Source organism: Lycorma delicatula, chromosome 6 (assembly GCF_047948215.1).
Source record: "Lycorma delicatula isolate Av1 chromosome 6, ASM4794821v1, whole genome shotgun sequence".
Lineage (NCBI taxonomy): Eukaryota > Metazoa > Arthropoda > Insecta > Hemiptera > Fulgoridae > Lycorma > Lycorma delicatula.
In genome coordinates, this window is record NC_134460.1 from 4,534,298 (window position 1) to 4,551,399 (window position 17,102).

Genomic DNA, 17,102 nt, shown 5'->3' on the forward strand with positions numbered 1-17,102 from the left:
ATCACGAATACGGTAACAGTAGGAACCTAATGTACGCAATATCACTGTGAGTCTGAATAAGTGAAAAGAAATAAAACAATTGTCGAGCACCTTCACGTTCGTGAATTGAACTAATATAAACAAGTCACTAGGCAAGCACCAAATATAAATTCTACAAAAAGTGCTCTTTAACGGCTTGTCATTACTTAAAAGTACTGAATCAAATTTCGCAATCTACCTTGTTCAGACAAGTCACATAGTTTTTAAATATCAACATCTTAAAATCTTACGCACAAACAATAACGGAAAAAATGCAGGTACACTTGAGCAACGCGAAATATACATATATTAAAAACTTATACTTTAGATGAATAAAGGATAAGGTAGTTTGTAAGTAATTAGTTCGCCTCTAAATCAGCTGTTCGTTTCCCGGTAAGGATCTTGGATTCTTTTTCCCCAATCATTACATCTATCTCTTCTCATTAACATTTATGTAAAGCATGTAGGAGATCGTAATAATAAACACTGAAATAACATCATACATACTCTTCGTACACATCACAAACGACAAAAATTCTTCAAATTTTATTTCAAATAACCAGCGATTCCAGCTGCAGACTGTGAAGATTGATTTAGGGCGAAAGCTAGTTAAGATTGGAGTAAAGTTTACAGATTTTCCCTTTAAGTAATGCGAAAAACTCGTTAGTAATGGATAAAAAAGCAATATCTTAAAGAAAGCATTCATTTTCAATTTTAAAATTTCATTAAACAGGATTTATATGTATTACTGCTGAGCCTTTGAACGATTTGACAGGGTTTTTAGTTATAGAACGAATCTTAAATAGCGACTTATGGTTATATTAACATATGTTCATTAATCGATTCGTTTGTGAACTTCTGTGGATTTGTCATTGTTAAATCTCGTACGTTATCTTAAGTTTGTTATTTGTTTCACTAAACGTTTTTATCAGCAGCAACGACTTTGTACATCAAAATCAGTAGCAAGACATTTATTTTACCAACTTGAGAGTAACACATTCGGTACGGCAATTTCTAGTTTCGTTTATTTAAGTTTTCTATTAAATGTATACTTTTGGTTATGCATGTGCATGTAGAATTACATAATTGTCTAGATTATAACGGTACTTTGAGTCTGAATGTACTGTAAAATTAATTGTCTAATATAAATGCATGATAAGCGATTTCAGAATTGTGTTTAGCGTTGAAAAATTTAATCGCTAATAGTTATTTGTATACTGACAAACTGTTGGCCAAGTGAGTTTATTAAAAAAAGTTATTGTAATAACTTGTAAAAAGGATTGCTTAATAGAACAACATTTAGTATTTATAGTGGAATATCTTTGTTTTTAAATCAGAATGAATGAGACAGTACGGTCATATTTAATTTTTGTGCTTTGCTTCTCCTATTCTTTGTCTCAAGTAATTCATGAAGAAGTAAATTTTAAGAAAGTCAAATGTCTAGTTTGTAAACAGGTCATGGGAGATATTGTTGAAGCTGTTTCAAAAGTTAGTCCACATATAACTGTAAATGTTGGTGGGTACTTGCTTGATAGTAATGATAAACAACAGTCTGTTAGATACCGAACGTCAGAAAGATTCTTAACTGAAGTAATGGAAAATGTTTGTGACAAAATGGATGATTATGTAAAGGCAAAACATAGACAAACAGGAGAAATAATGGTAATCCCACTTTTAAATGGTGGTCAAATGAATACAGTTATGTCTGAAGTTGATATTATTCAGGATGAAAATCTAAATAAAAGTTTGAGATTGTACTGTGATGAAATAGTTGAGGATTATGATGAAATTATTATAGGCCAAATACGAAATGGTTTAGACAGTGCCAAAAATAAAGTATGTGATAAAGTTTGTGAACATACTGATTATAAAACCAAGGATGAACTTTAGATAAATAATATTTGTAAAGTGTGTGGTTTTTCTTCAGTTCATGATTGATTCTTTTGACATTTTTGTGTTTGTGAATAATGTTTTTAAAAATGTACTTGTGATGTGAAGTTTTAAAAGTGTTATTGAATTTAGTGTATTTTAAATTTTATTATCAGTATCTTTTAGTGTGATTTATTATTACTAATATTAAAAGAGATTCACAATCATCATTAATATGAAAAGTTATTTCAATAAAAATGCTCGTAATGATTTTTTTTGTTGGATTTATAGGTCTATTTGAAGTGTCCCCAAAAAAACATAAGCTGGTTTTACAAATTCAAAAAAAATTGAAACTTACCCATTTGTTTCCTACATGTTTCAGGACCTTAAAACTATTTTTTTAAATTTTTTATTTAAGCAGTTTACTTGCGGCGGCCATTTTTGTTTCGGTGTGCACACCTATTTTTGTGATTGAAGGGTTTACGGAAAAAATCAGAAGTAAAAAACTATTGCTCGTGGAAGAATGATACAAAAAGCAATTTAATCATATTTTCTTAAGGTAAAAGATAGTTCCAGTGGTTTATTTACCTATCTCTCTTGTTTTTGAGAGAATTACCAATAAAGTTGAACATGAAAAACTGTGAAATTTTACTTTTCGTAATTTTTTCAAGAGGCAGGGATGGCATACACAGTTTGAATTATTTTTTAATATGTTGGCATGTGTTATTAGTTTTACCATAAGTAATATTAATGGTGGTATACCTCCCTTAAACTTTATGAATTTTTGAAAATAAATTAAAAAAAAAATCAAATTTTGGCTTCAACTAACTGATGGGGCTAGTGATAAAAATCTCAAATTTGCACAACTTACAGTGTTTTTTTAGATGTCCCTGCCTCTTGGAAAAAATTACCAAAAGTGAAATTAACAGTTTTTCATGTTCAATTTTATTGTTAATTTTCTCATAGAAAAAAGAGAAATAGGTAAATAAACCACTTGACCAATCTTTTACCTTGAGAAAATATGAATATTTTATTGCTTTTTGTTTCTTCTTTTCAGGATCAATAGTTTTTTAGTAATGATTTTTTCTGTATACCCTTACAATCACAAAAATAGGTGTGTGCACTATAACAAAAATGGCAGTTACAGGTAAACTGCTTAAATAAAAAAATAATAGTTTTAAGGTCCTGAGACATACAGGAATCAAGTAAGTTTTTTTGAATCGGTCAGCAACTACTATTTCAAATGAATTGACACAGAGCTTAATGAAAAACTAACTCACAAAGAAGACATTCTTAAAAGCAATGGTTCTTATGATTTATTTAGGCTCCTAAAATAAAATTTAACTATTTGCATGCTTGTTAAAGTTTCGTAGAAGTTTGTCCGTTAAGAGTAATTTGTGATAAAAAAGTTGACTTTATTATCGCTGAATTTCTTTATGTTTATGTACAATTTGAGAAATTATTTCATTAAACAAAAGAATTTTTATTCATTTTAAAAAGTATTCATTATCATTAAGATAAAGACTTTTAATCTTGTTTGTACATTAGTTTTCTCTGTTGGATCCTTTCTCCATTATGGTTCAAAATATAGTAAAGTTTTATCGTACATAGCATGTTTTCAGCCTTATTTTTCAATTGTGGAAGATGTAAAACTGTAAGCAGTTCTGAGCTGCTTGTTGAAATTTTGCCTGTGCCTATATTTTTATTATACTTCACCAGCAAACTGGAACCATTAAACACTCTTATCTTGTACTGTTTTTGTTTTGATTTACTTTATATATTTTTCAAGTTTTTGTATACCAAGATTGAAACTGTTGATTATTTAATGAACAACAATTGCATTCATATCCAAATTATAACAAGAAAGTTGTTTTATAATACCCCATTCAAAAAGGACTTTGCTATACAAATGATATGTCAGATTATATAATGACATCTTAAATTACATTAAAAGCATTAAAGACTTAACAAGTTTTAAACATACTTGCATCATTCTACAGTGTATATGTTTTTAAAAAATTATGTTAGCGATTACCTGGCAGCAACAAATCAACTGTGACAGTGAATTTAGTTAATGACTGTTGTTTTTAAACAATTGTCTGAATTTTTATGATAATGTTGCTTTTATATTTTCTTGTATTTTTTTTTATAGGTGTGCTTTGTTTATTGAATTTTTGTTTTACTTTTAATAAATGTATTTTAATAATAATAATTTATGACAGAACATCTAACCTACCAAAAGGAAAATAGAAAAATTTATATATGATGCTAAGTAAATAGATGTGTTGAGCCATTTTGAAGGGTGAGTCTTTGTTTGTAGTATTGTGGATAAACATTTGTCATTGTTGCTTTTCGTAAATCTTGAAATTTATTTTTATTGTGGTTTTGGGTATAACAAACAAAACAACAATAAATTTTGTTTGTATATTGTTGTATTTAATATTGAATGATAAATTGTATTTTTTTTTTTTAAAAACAATACAATGTCGTGTCCATTAATCATCCATATTTGTGAGGTGGCTAAAATGTAAATTTATAGTTATTCATATTTTGCAAATTAAAAGAGATTTGTTAATGAAGAACAATACTGGCAATTCTGATTTGATCCATGACCTCTGCGTCCTTTTGTTCATCATTTTTGGTAAAATGAATACCTTTAATATCCCTTTCTTAATTATGGAAAAAGTGAAAATTTCAGGGTATCAAATCTGGTGTGTATGATGGAGTATTTGGAATAGGTTCAAATTTTGACCTCAGAGAGCCTTGACAGTTGAGGATGCGATGTGTGAGGCCAAGGATTATCATGTTTTTGCAGAATTATTGGCTCCATGGGTTAACATGACACACATAAGGTGTTTTAATATCTATATTGCTCAGTATTTACATTCAATCCAGTTTCAAGGTAGTCAGGTATGTACATGTATTGTTTGGAATCCCTGATACTGTCAAAAAAAATTTTTTTCGGAGGGTTTTGAATTGATTTTAATGATCCATAATGCTGATATTTCATGCTCTGCCATTTTCTTTTGAGTTGTAATGATGCACACCTAAGTTTTGACTATCATAATCCTTCTTTTCACAACAATATTCAGAAGCTTTCACAACATTCCTTTCATTGTTTATTCCTTTCTGCAAGTTTGTGTTGCATCCATCGCAAACCAATTATATGGTAGCTCAGTTGTGCAGTATTTGCCGTACTTGTTCTCTCAATATGCCTATCAGGATTGCGACTCAGTGTGTGATGTGATGGTCATTTTTATTGATTCATCCACTTGTTCACTGCAGTGTTCTCGTCCTCACATATCTGTTTTACCTGCTTCTTATGCACAGAATTTTATTGCCAACATATTCGTAGTGTTTCGATCAACAGTTTCATCAACATAAAAAGTTTTTAAACAACAATGAATGTCACCAGTGTTCTTTTGTTGCTGTTAAAAATTCAATTGCTGCATGATTAGATGTATTGATGTAGCAGGTGTATTCTACTCTCTAATAATGGTAACTAAAAGAAAATCAAGAGGGTCATGGGTCAGTGAGTTTTTGAAATGTTAGTAGTAGGGGAATGAAACTACAAGATGGTCAAGTCTGTTGTTCTGTGCTACTTTTGTAATTGCATTAAATTCCAGTGTGTATTACATTATTGCTGCCCCTTGTAAAATCATCTAACATAGATGAAGTATATGAAATAAATTAAACCTTAATCATTTAGTAAACTTTCAGAATACAACCTTCTTATTTACTTTGTTATTAAAAAACCCCTGTTTGTAGTAACTTCAGCCAAAACTGTAATGCAGAACGACGATACTAATCAGCTAATTAGTGGCTTAGTATATAAGTCACTTATACTTTTCTTTATTTTGTTGCTTTTTCACATATCAGTTACTTGCGTCGTAGCTTAATGTTGTTATTACATTAAAATCCATATTTTTAACAGTCTACTGTGTTTAGAGAGTAGTTTGAATTAGTTTGATAGGTAGTGCTGTTCTGACAATTGGATTTATTTACATTCTGACTTTTATAAAGTGAAAGGTTAAATTTTATGAAGTTCCGTAATGCTTTGTACATTTCTTAATGTTGAGTATTAATTGTAATGATTTTGCAGCCACAACACTTTTTGTTAAAAAAATTATTTTCCACCGAATACTGTGATTAGAGAGTGGTGTGAATTAAATCCGATAGGGAGTGCTGTTGTTTTGCCATTTGGATTTATTTACCTTCTGACTTTTATAAAGTGAAAGGTTAAATTTTGTGAAGTTCCTAATGTTCATTGTTTTTAAGGTTTTATGAAACTTTCAATTGTGTTCATTTAATTTGTATGTGTACTCAAATCTAGCAATAGCGAAGCATTGCCGAGTCTGCTAGAATTGTCCGCTTATTGAGAATATTATTTATTTAAATAACGTTTTAAAGTCTAATTAAAAAATATACATTGTGCAAATTTGTAAGATGCAGTATTGACGTAAGTATTTTACATGATATTTCATGAATTTTAATGATGTATACACCTGCATTCAATAACAATCAACTTAACCTACAAATTTAAATTGTCAGTTCTCATTTGATTCTATGCAACTTAAGAAGTATTGAACTGCTTTTTGAAAATAAAAATGTCATTTTGTAAAATAAATTATAACATTTATAAAATTAAAATATAATTTACGTATAATAATTATAGTTTAAAGTATATTTAAAAAATTGAAGTTATAATTTTTGTAGCTGATTAATTTTATAAAAAAAATTTCTAAAATTTTTTTTAATTTACAATTATCTAAAATTTGGTAAAATAGATGTTAAAATAAAGAATGAGAAAAATGATAAAAATTTCTACTAAAATTTTAACAACGTTGCTTTTTTTACAGTGCTTTAATTTTTTATTAATTGATTAATTAAGCTATCACATGGTTATGAAACTTCAAAATTATTAAATTAAAAAAAAATGCAGGAGGTACTTTTTTAAAATGATCTTAAGTGAAAATTAGAAGTAACGTGGATGAAAATTTAGGCACTTACGTATTAATGCCATCGCAGCTACAGCTTTATTTGAAAACAAAGTAGTCAATCGGATTTCGGTGGAAAATGAACAGTCTCTTTATTAATTTTAATAAATGGTTATTTATATTTATTTATTTTATAAATATAATTTAACCAAACTTAACCTACGCTCGCTAACCTTGACTAATTAATACCGTAATTTTTTTAGTATTTATTTAATAAATTCAGTAATTATTGCAATTAATTTTACTTAAATAATCAAAACACCTGTTAATTAGTCAAGGTTAGCGAGCGAAGCGGACGTAGGTTAAGTTTGGTTAAATTATATTTATAAAATAAATAAATATAAATAACCATTATTCAAATTAATAAAGAGACTGTTTTGAATCTATGTTACCCTCTATATCGGCCCATTTTCCACCGAAATTCGATTGATTACTTTGTTTTTAAATAAAGCTGTAGCTGCGGTGGCGTTAATACGCAAGTACCAAAATTTATTAATTACACTAATTATTAATTTTACGTCGTTTCGATTTTCGTCAGATATCTCAATATTTAGTGAAAATAAATATTAACCATACTATACATATTTAATCAATAAACCCATTACAATAATACAACAATCACAAACTGATAACAGTCATACTAATAGTCATATTAATGAAATTTTGTCCACATTCCTGCTAATTTTAAATAAGTTACTTATATTTATGTGTTGTGCATTTATTACAGAACAATGCCACGTCAGGACGTCTGTTGGGTCCGCTAGTTTACTATATATTTAAAAACCATGATATTTAAAAAGCGATAAAAACTAACACAAACAGGTGCAATGTATCTGATAGATACAAAACCTTCACTGAAAGACACTTGCACTCAAATCAAGGTTTAAGACTGGACTAACATTTAAGGGAAGGGAGCTGTTTGCAGAGGCTACAAGGCAAAATGGTGCAACATCATATGTCAGATACAATGCACCTGATGGAGGGTTAATAACTGAAATACATTGCATATTATCACGGATGTTTTGTTATTTTTCTTGGAACAGAAGCATCAGGAAGTTAGTCTTGTTTCCTGGATAAATCTAGGACTATTTCATTCTCTGTATGAAAAACAAGAAATTAAATCTTGAATAGTTTATATTATCTTTTATACAGAAATTAGGTTTTTATAACAATTTTGAGGTCTTAGTATTGCATATATGTGTGTCACACATACATATGTTGAGCTGCATATATTTATATATATGTAAATCATTACAGTACTGGACAGTAGAATTTACATGTACACTCATAGTATTATTCAAAATTTCAAAATATAAAACATTATTTCGAATAAAATGACAAACAAAAGAAGTATTTCAATGTAATAGGTGTAGAATTAAATACCAACTGAAGATGTAGGATACTGCAAAATCTAGTTATGGGTAATTAATGTGGTAAGTTTAAGTTATCTAATTACTGTGTTTTGGTGGTTATATAATATTAAATATATATATATATATATATATTATGTTTCATATTTATACTAAGTGCCTGAATATACTACAAAAGAGGTTTACAAAATTCTTCCTCAAAACTTTGATGTTATAACATTATGAAAAATAAAGTTAACTCTTGTTTTGTTAAAATGTTGTCTTATTCTGTTATTATAAGTTTACTTTTTGTGTTTCTTTTTTCCCCCCAACATCTTTCCAAAATGTTAAAGATGAATAAAATATAATTAACTATTGTACAGTATTGTTCATTGTAATATTTAGAGATTCTTTAAATAAATAAAAAAAATTAACAAATTTTCAGCGATTTATTTTCAAATTGCGTGGAAGTTGTTGTTCCACTAATTTTTTTCTTAATCATCTATCAAGTTACTGATGCCATTGTTGATTGTGCCGCCCACCAAAAGAATTTGCAAATCTCATAATGTGATTGATCTTTGTTGAAGTTGTTATTTAATACGTTTTTTCCTTGTATTTATAAACTGTATACTGCTTAAGTGTGTTGAGTTCTTGACTTTTATGTACTATGTATAAAACTTGCATGTTGTATTTAATATGTTGCAAACTATTTTCTAAATTTTGTAAAGTTTATGCTGTTTTTTGTGTAGTTTTTGTATCTGTGTAAGTAATTAAGATTATTTCTTCTAGAGTAACTGTTTGTTTTTATATTCTATAGAACACTATGAAACATGGTTCACAAAATTGCTATTTTATTAATATGAGAAGTATTTTATGTTGCCACTCTCTTTTTAATTCCTTTTTATTAATTTGTTTGTGTCTTTATGTTTTCAGAATGATTGTTTTACATTATGAACAAAAGGAAAATATCAGATTATTATGGTTTTAAAAAGAGACCGTATGGCATAACACATAATTATCTGGAAAGTGAAACCAACAATTGTGATATAGGATCAACGTTGCAAGAATTAAAAAAAACTTTTAAGCAGAATGATAAGAATCCTCCTATAATTTTTGTTCATCAATTTTACAGTTTTATTAAGTGCAGAACTACTGTCGATAAACAAATTGTAAGTGCTATTTTTACTTTTTTATGTAATTTATTATTCTTTTACTTTATTCGTGCTTAACATTTTTGATGTTAATTTTGTTGGATTCTGAGGAAGAAATGTCTTTAACCCCGATTGATTTTAAAGAAAAGTCAGAACTTTGACTAATAACCTATTGCCACAGAAGTGTATTATTAAATGTATTTTTTGAAAAATAAAAAAAGTATTCCATAAACAACATGTTTTATCATTGATTTAAATCAATAATTGCAATATTTTCTCAGTCGTAGAAAAAATATGGTGTGCAACTCTCTGTATAATGCCATTAATGCACTCTTGCAAAGTCTGTGACACGAACCTTGGCAAGTGTTGTAACTTGCTTCTCATTTGTGCATTAATGGCTAGCATTATAGGATTGTTGTATTATGTACTATTATTATTTTATGTTTGGAGTTCAAACAATTTTTTTTTTAAATTACTTTCATCACACATAATAATTCTTTTTTTTTAGGTAATTCATTGAATAATTTTGAAGCCAAATACAAGCAGAATATTTTAAAAATGCCTTTTGGCATAAGCAAAAATAATTTACCTTCCCTTAAAAGTACCACATTTATGTAAATTGTTAGACAGTAACATTTTCGTACTAATTTCTGATACCTTAAGTAGATTCTATAGAAGTTTGATTATCGCAATATAATTCAGTATATTTCCTAAATCTAAGTCATAGGATATAGCTGCCTCGTACAGATGAGTATGATGTATCCAGCAACTCAAATATTGGGGTTGGGGAAAAGTTTTCATCTTCCCCTGGTAGATGGCTTTAGGACAGCATAACCGAGGTAATATTTATCAAATCTGTCTACGCTTGCTTTTGAAAGGTGACTTACGACTAATTATTTTTTTAGAAAGGTTGTGATTATATTAGTTTATTTATTTAAAAGTTATTGCGTATTGAAAATTGTGAACATAAAGTAGAAATTCGATACATTTTGAATGTATTGCAAAAAGGGAAGAAATTCGACTCAGGTTACCAGCACAGGATGCAGTATCAGTAAATCTGGCACAAAGGTGATTACAGCATTTTTAATCTGGAGATACGTGTTTTTAATGTGATATGTTTTTAATCTGCAAATGTGTACCACCTCACTTTGGCTGAAAAAGTTGAATTAATGGGAAAAATTGAGCAGACTGACACGTTAGCAGTCATGATATCATAAACAAATAAAACATCAACCACAAAATAGTTTTAACTGTTTGAAGAAGAAGTCTGTCTGTTTCAAAAGAAACGGTGTGTAAGTGCTACATGATTTAATAATGAAAAATTTAATGGATCAAATTTCAGTTTGTAAATCATTATAGCAGAATGAAATGGAATCATTTTGAAATGGCTCATTATGATGATAAAAAATGGATTATGTATGACAATAATTATGGAAAAAATTGTGATTGAAGCTTTGTAAACAAGTAAAAAAAAAACAGAATTGACTCCAAGAAAAGTAATACTATGTGTATGGTGGGATTGGAAGGGAATTGTTCAGTATGAGTTGCTACCAACCAGTCAAAAGATTGATTCCGACCTCTACTTCACCAACTTTAAAATTACTTAATTTTGATACTTCTGCAAGCAATTAAGATCAAGAGACCAGAGTTGTTCAGTATGTGAGGTGTCTCCACACCTTCCCTATGTAGGCTCGTAGCAATGACATGTCGAAAATTTAGAGAGCTTGCCAGTTTTGGTGCATTTACTACATAGCTCTGACCTTTCATTGTCAGACTACCATTTGTTTCGGTTTCTACAGAACTCTCTTAACAGTATAACGTTAGCTTCAAAATATTGTGAAAATCACTTTTCACAGTTTTTCATCCAGAAAACAGAAGTTCTACAGCGACTCGGTTGTGTTTTTACCTGAAAAATGGTGAAAGGTGGTTGAAATCAAACGGTACGTATCTGGTTAAATGATCTGTTTTGAAATATAAAAAGCCTTTTTTATTTTTGTATTAAAATGTGAAGAAACTATTTTCCCCACCCGAAATTATTACTGAGAAAATTATGCTGTGAAATGTAATGTACACTAGGTTTAAGCCTGACCAAATTATGGAGTTTTCAGGATGAATTTACCTCTAAAATTTGTTTAAATTTTAGTAAGTTGAATGTCGAAGAAACGATTCAGATTGGTCAAGTAGTTCCAACTTTAAACAAATAAATAAAAAACATGAACATTCTAATTTAAAAGATTGTATGAAATGATATATAATCTGTTTTTAAATTTATAAAAATATATTTCATGTAATTTTTAACGTAATTCCATATCCTGTAGTAATAATGAATAGAACAACTATATAAAAATATGTAATTACAACGTTAACTTTACACCAGCTTGATTCATGTTAACTTTCACATAATATATTATATAAAATATTGCTTATAAATAAATGATTAAAATTAAATCTGTTTTTTTTTTTAAATAACATATTTTTAATTGTAAACAGAAAAATATGCCAAAATATCAGAAGCACTTCTTTCTTGTTGGTTTAACAAACTGATAAGCAAAATCATACTTTGACTTAATTAGTTACGATATATTTTCTACAATCTTATATATTGTGTTACAAACAAACCGATTTGAGAAGTATAATTACATTATACTAATATTATACTAACATTATAATATCTATTTATCCAATTTCTAATAATTTTTTAATATTAAGATTAAACAAAAAAATGGATAAAATTGTATGTTATGTAAATTATAAACATAAAAGGAATATTAAAGAATTTTCTTGAAGTCCTTTTAACTAGTCTCTATTTGTTTGACAATTACTGGTCAAGTTTTGTGAAACACATTCCACTTTCTTGTGGAAAAATCTATAAAAATGATAACGATTAAAGAATAAACCTTTTTTCATTTTAGAACATTTCTAATTGCACATGTCTTTTTCATAGGAAGGTCATTCTAGTAATGTAATATGCATAAAAATAATTTAGGGCTTTGAAAATCTTTCAGAACTCTTTAAGTGAAACTCATACTGGTTTTGACAGATTCCACTGTTTGTAATGGTGAGCGTTTGTAATTTGAGTATTACTCTATATTCTCAAATATCATTTAGTTATTCTGTGATATATGAATTTTTTGCTTATTTACTTAATTTTATTAATAACTCGGAGAATTTTATTTTTTCAGAATGCTCTACAAGCATGTGGAAAAGTTCGCCTTTTTAAGTTGGGAATAGACGAGTGTTCTCTAGCACTTGTTGTTACAGATGACCTTATAGAATTTTTGAATAAAAGTTATTCATCAAATCATTCGATTAAAAAATTCATAAAAGTAATTATTCCTGAAGTTAGAGATGTCTGTGTTGAAAAAGCATTACTTAAAGAAAAATTTAAATTAACTGATCGTGATATAAGGTAAGCATTTATTGTGAAAATGCAGTAAAATGTTGTTATCTTAATGAATTCTATTAATTATTCTTCAAATGAATGCAAAAATAAGAATGTTATAAATGTCCAATGTAAAAATCTTTGCATTTAAGTGTTTCTTAAAGTCGTATATTACGTAATTTAATGTTTCATTATTAGATATTTTTATTAGCTTTTTACTTTTTAGGATTCATTTCAGTGCATGATTTGATATATTAGTTATACTTATTTGAATTGCATATTCAAGATCCTTTATAAAACCCCAAAGGAAAAAATCACATGGGTTAGATTGGGGGAAATTGGAGGCCACTGCAAACTAGCTCTGTCATCAGGCCCATACCTACGATCCAGCAGTGTTGAATATGGGAATCGATCCGATTCCCATATTATGATTGTGAGGAGGTACACCATCTTGTTGCCAAAGCTCTGATCCATCTTGGAGTTGAGGAAAGAACCTTGTATATATCATATTCATATAAGTAATTCCTGCTACACTTGCTTCATTAAAAAAGAACTGCCCATATACTTGCCGTCAGGTCATTGGCAGAAAACATTTAATTTTGGGGGTTCAAGTCGCATTATAAGAGTTGATGGGGATTTTCTGACCCCCAGACGTGAACATTATGCCTGTTAACTTTTCCACCAAGATGAAATGTTGACTCATCACTAAATACATTACAATCAAGAAAGTTGTAATGCTGCAACATTTTGATGGTGAATTTGGCATACACGTGGTAGTTGGAAGGCTTCAAAGCTTGTAACAGCTGTAAAAGCCAGTCAATAGAATGCTAGTTTGTGGCTGAGATAATTTTTAGAACTGCACAGTAAAGACTTGGCAAATACAACATTTTCTTCAGGCACCCTTGATCATCTTGTACTCTTCCCTTCAACAGACATCCAGTCGATTCAAACTGATTATGCCATCAACGAATGCCATAGTCTTCTGAGACACTACATCCCTTTCAGAAAATTAATATTTATCTTATAATTGTGATGTCTACGTTAAGAGAGAGACTAGTGACTCCGTGCCTTTTGCCTGTGTAGTCAGAATATTCACATTTTTTATCATCAAATAATGTTCATTTCAGTTTATTTCTTCTCTTTTTAAGCTAAATAATTCTACAGAATTTATGAAGTGTTGTCATAAATGTTGCAGTGAGTTTATAAATGCTGGCCTGTTAACTGTAAAATCAGAGTTAAGTTACTGGTTTTCTATACCATCTGTTGGAGAATTTGTTAAAACTTTTATTAAAGGAAGGAAAGCTGTTATGAGAACAATTCGTAAATGTAAATACAGCGAAATTCTTATAACGGTAAGAAATTGTTTATTTAATTTAATGTAGTTGTTATTACCCATTAGTATATTTATACTTCTCTATTTCAGAAGGAATTGGGATTATGTGGCCCAATTTAACCCAGTAACAATCGGTTTTTCAGTCATTAGGCTTATTGTACAGCTACAACACAGGTTATGTTCTTGGGTTGGTCCACGTAAGATGTTAAATTGAAAAACGCTAGTTTTTGGCTAACAGATCTAGTAAAGGATTTCTTTATTAGCAAAAATTATTTTTTAATTTTGAAAAACTGGGAGGTTTTACTACCGCTTCTAACAATAACTTTTCAGAACACTGGGACATTACCAGAGAAAAACTAAAAACTGGATCTTTTCTGAAAAACCAGAATGTACAAGATATTACAAGTAAGAGTGGTAGGAATTGGGGATTAAAAAAGAAAAAAAACAATATACAATATATATAAATTTCATAAAAATTTGATAAACTTAATTCTAAAAATTTGTGGTATGAAAATTTGAAATTTTCAACCAAAATGACTGATTTGTTCATTATAAATTTAGTCACTAATATAAATTAAATAAAGTATTAAGCTGTCAGTATGTTTTAATACATATATAATATATATATATATATATTTCATATATTTCATATATATATATATATATATATATATATATGAAATAGATATATATAAATTTGTGAATAAACATTGGATACAGTAAAATTCATTTGTATTTATATATAATTAATAAAAAATAATTTTTATTTAGGAACTTGAAAAAAGGTCTCTGGAAAAATCTATCACACAATCAATGCAATATCATATACATGATGTAATTGGTGCTGAATTAGCTAAATGGTAAGTTTGTACAAAAATATACTGTACATTTAAGAACTCACTATGCACTTGATTTTCTGTCTTCTTTTTTTCATCAGAAGAGGGGAAAATTGTGCTAGCTGCCATCTGCCTGAACAGATGGAAGTGTTGGGCTTTCACCAACTGAAAACCTCCTCCTCAGCAACTTGCAAAGATTAGACCAACTGAAAAGCATAACTCAGTTTCCAGACGGGTTTGCAGGATCGCTAGTCTAAAGGAGGTAGCGGATTGTCAAAGTCCCATGAGGTTCAACTCATCCATGACTGGCTGTGAATGAACACTCCCTTCCTGCTGTAGGTTCTCCCTCCCCTCTTGTTTGTCTTCCTCTTGTGAAGATGCTCATCGCCATGACGTGAAGAACATGATCACCTGACAGAAGGATGCAGCAAAGATAAAGAGGGTTCCCATGGGTCTCACTGGAGAATGCACTCCCATATTGATGGCAAGGATATGCTCCCCTTATTCAAGCAGGCTGTCCTCCTATCCTACTCTTCAGCTTCTTTCCCAGAGATGATGCTACTCACTATCTCAGAGACCATGTCCCAGTTTTCAGCAGAGTCACCAGCAATATGGGGAACACCAACAACATTGTTGACATCAAGAGGGTCCATCACTGTAGTACTGTGCACCCTTGAATCAGCCCACCTAAAACACATGAAAATCACATGTTCAGTGTCATCTAGGGTGCCACAGAACAGACACTGTTCATCTTGCTGCACCTGAAACTGAATAGGTATGTCCTGAAACAGCTGTGACTAGTCAGGAACTGGGTGAGTTCATAAGTTATCTTATAAAATCTCCGTTCCAGTCATGGTTTAATTTCTGGAATCAGTTTGAAGATCCATCTGCGCTTTGTTGATTCTTCCCAGGAGGGCATTATATGTTTCTGGCCTCCCTTACCACAATGACATTCATCCCCCACACTAGCCAGAAAATCAATTGAAGATGTGTCTACGACTACATAAGCCACATTGGATGATACTATTCTGTATCCGAAGCATATTCTTATTGAAATCTTTCTTTATATGCTCTGGACCATTGCTTTGTTGTGTTGAGCTTAAGTGCCCTAATCCATAGTGGTTCCCCATATAACAAAACTGAATGAACAACGTGCCTCAGCCTCAGCCTGAAGGTCTTGAGGTCACAAATATTCACGAGTAGACAACTCAGATTGACAAAAAAAAGTCTATAACGTGCTTCAGCCTTTTTGTCTACTTCTGTGTTGTGATACCATAATTATCTTAGGTGATCTAACCCGACACCCAAATTTTTGACTGCCGGACTAGGAACGATTGTCACCTCACCAATCTCAAAACCACATATGTTCGAGTTTCCTCGTGTACCTCATGATAATTGCCTTGAACTTCGTGGATGTGAGGTGTAGGCCTTTATGAATTTGCTAATCTCTCGCTGTTTCAATTGCTGTTGCCCTGTGTAGATACCTCTGTCTCTGTTCTTCCCTAAAACTACCAAAACCGGATTGTTGGTGAAGATGACAGGGGTCAACTCGCCCAGATAATCTGAGACTAAGTACACCATCATAGACCACGTTTCATAGTAGTGTACCAATGATAGAACCCTGGAGAATGTCTTTCCTTATTTCAGAACTGATGTGACTACTATCACTCCTCCTCGACAATCCTCCTACCCATTCTTGGACCACTCTTATTAGGAACTCTCTTTCATCTTAAGTGCATCCAGAATTGTGGGCCAAATGACACTGTTGAATGTATTCTTCACATCCAGCATCACAGTATTTGGTTAACTGGCATTTCTCCCACCACCACCCCATTCGGTCGCCCTAGAGCATAGACCAAATGTTCCGTGCCAAGAACGGCTACTGAGCCTCAGAACGGTTTAGCGACCCAAATCCTAAAAGCTCCTAGTGAGCTACCTAACATGCGTGAGCGAATCAAGCAGGGCGCCATACAGCACCCGCTGAAGTGTCCCAATCGCTCACTTGTCAAACATAAAACTAAATCGGGGAGGCGCACCCCTTGTACAAATTAAAACTATATCGTCCTTAATTTAAAGACAGCAATTTTGGCTGCCACGCCTCGGTCGCTGTATGCCAGCTAGTACCTGTCCACCATTTAACAGCGCTTGGAGCTGATTTGGCTGGTGG

The 17,102-nt window shown here is 30.4% G+C and overlaps 2 protein-coding genes across 11 annotated transcripts in view; both read left to right on the forward strand.

Annotated features, from left to right (window-relative positions):
• The first annotated feature begins 876 nt into the window (after positions 1-876).
• The window catches only part of LOC142326010 (winged helix repair factor 1-like), a 29,061-nt gene continuing 12,835 nt past the window's right edge, over positions 877-17,102 (forward strand). For 5 of the 10 annotated variants that reach the window (XR_012756643.1, XR_012756644.1, XR_012756645.1 and 2 more), the window contains exons 1-5: positions 877-1,020; positions 9,167-9,402; positions 12,567-12,793; positions 13,962-14,118; positions 14,871-14,959. Coding sequence is in view for 3 of the 10 variants with exons in the window: in XM_075368060.1 (XP_075224175.1) it covers positions 9,184-9,402; positions 12,567-12,793; positions 13,962-14,118; positions 14,871-14,959 (692 nt within the window). In the remaining 7 variants the exon portion in view is untranslated. Of the gene's footprint in view, positions 1,021-4,039; positions 4,190-9,166; positions 9,403-12,566; positions 12,794-13,961; positions 14,119-14,870; positions 14,960-17,102 lie in introns of all 10 variants that reach the window. The other 5 variants (XR_012756647.1, XR_012756648.1, XR_012756649.1 and 2 more) reach the window with 2 other exon arrangements.
• On the forward strand, positions 1,016-2,117 carry LOC142326012 (protein seele-like). Its single transcript, XM_075368063.1, has one exon. The coding sequence runs from the start codon at positions 1,357-1,359 to the stop codon at positions 1,906-1,908; it is 552 nt and encodes a 183-aa protein (XP_075224178.1). The 5' UTR covers positions 1,016-1,356; the 3' UTR covers positions 1,909-2,117.

What these genes read in the sequence shown, in the direction of transcription:
- LOC142326012 (XM_075368063.1), top strand. Translation starts at nt 1,357, where the DNA reads ATGAATGAGACAGTACGGTCATATTTAATTTTTGTGCTTTGCTTCTCC.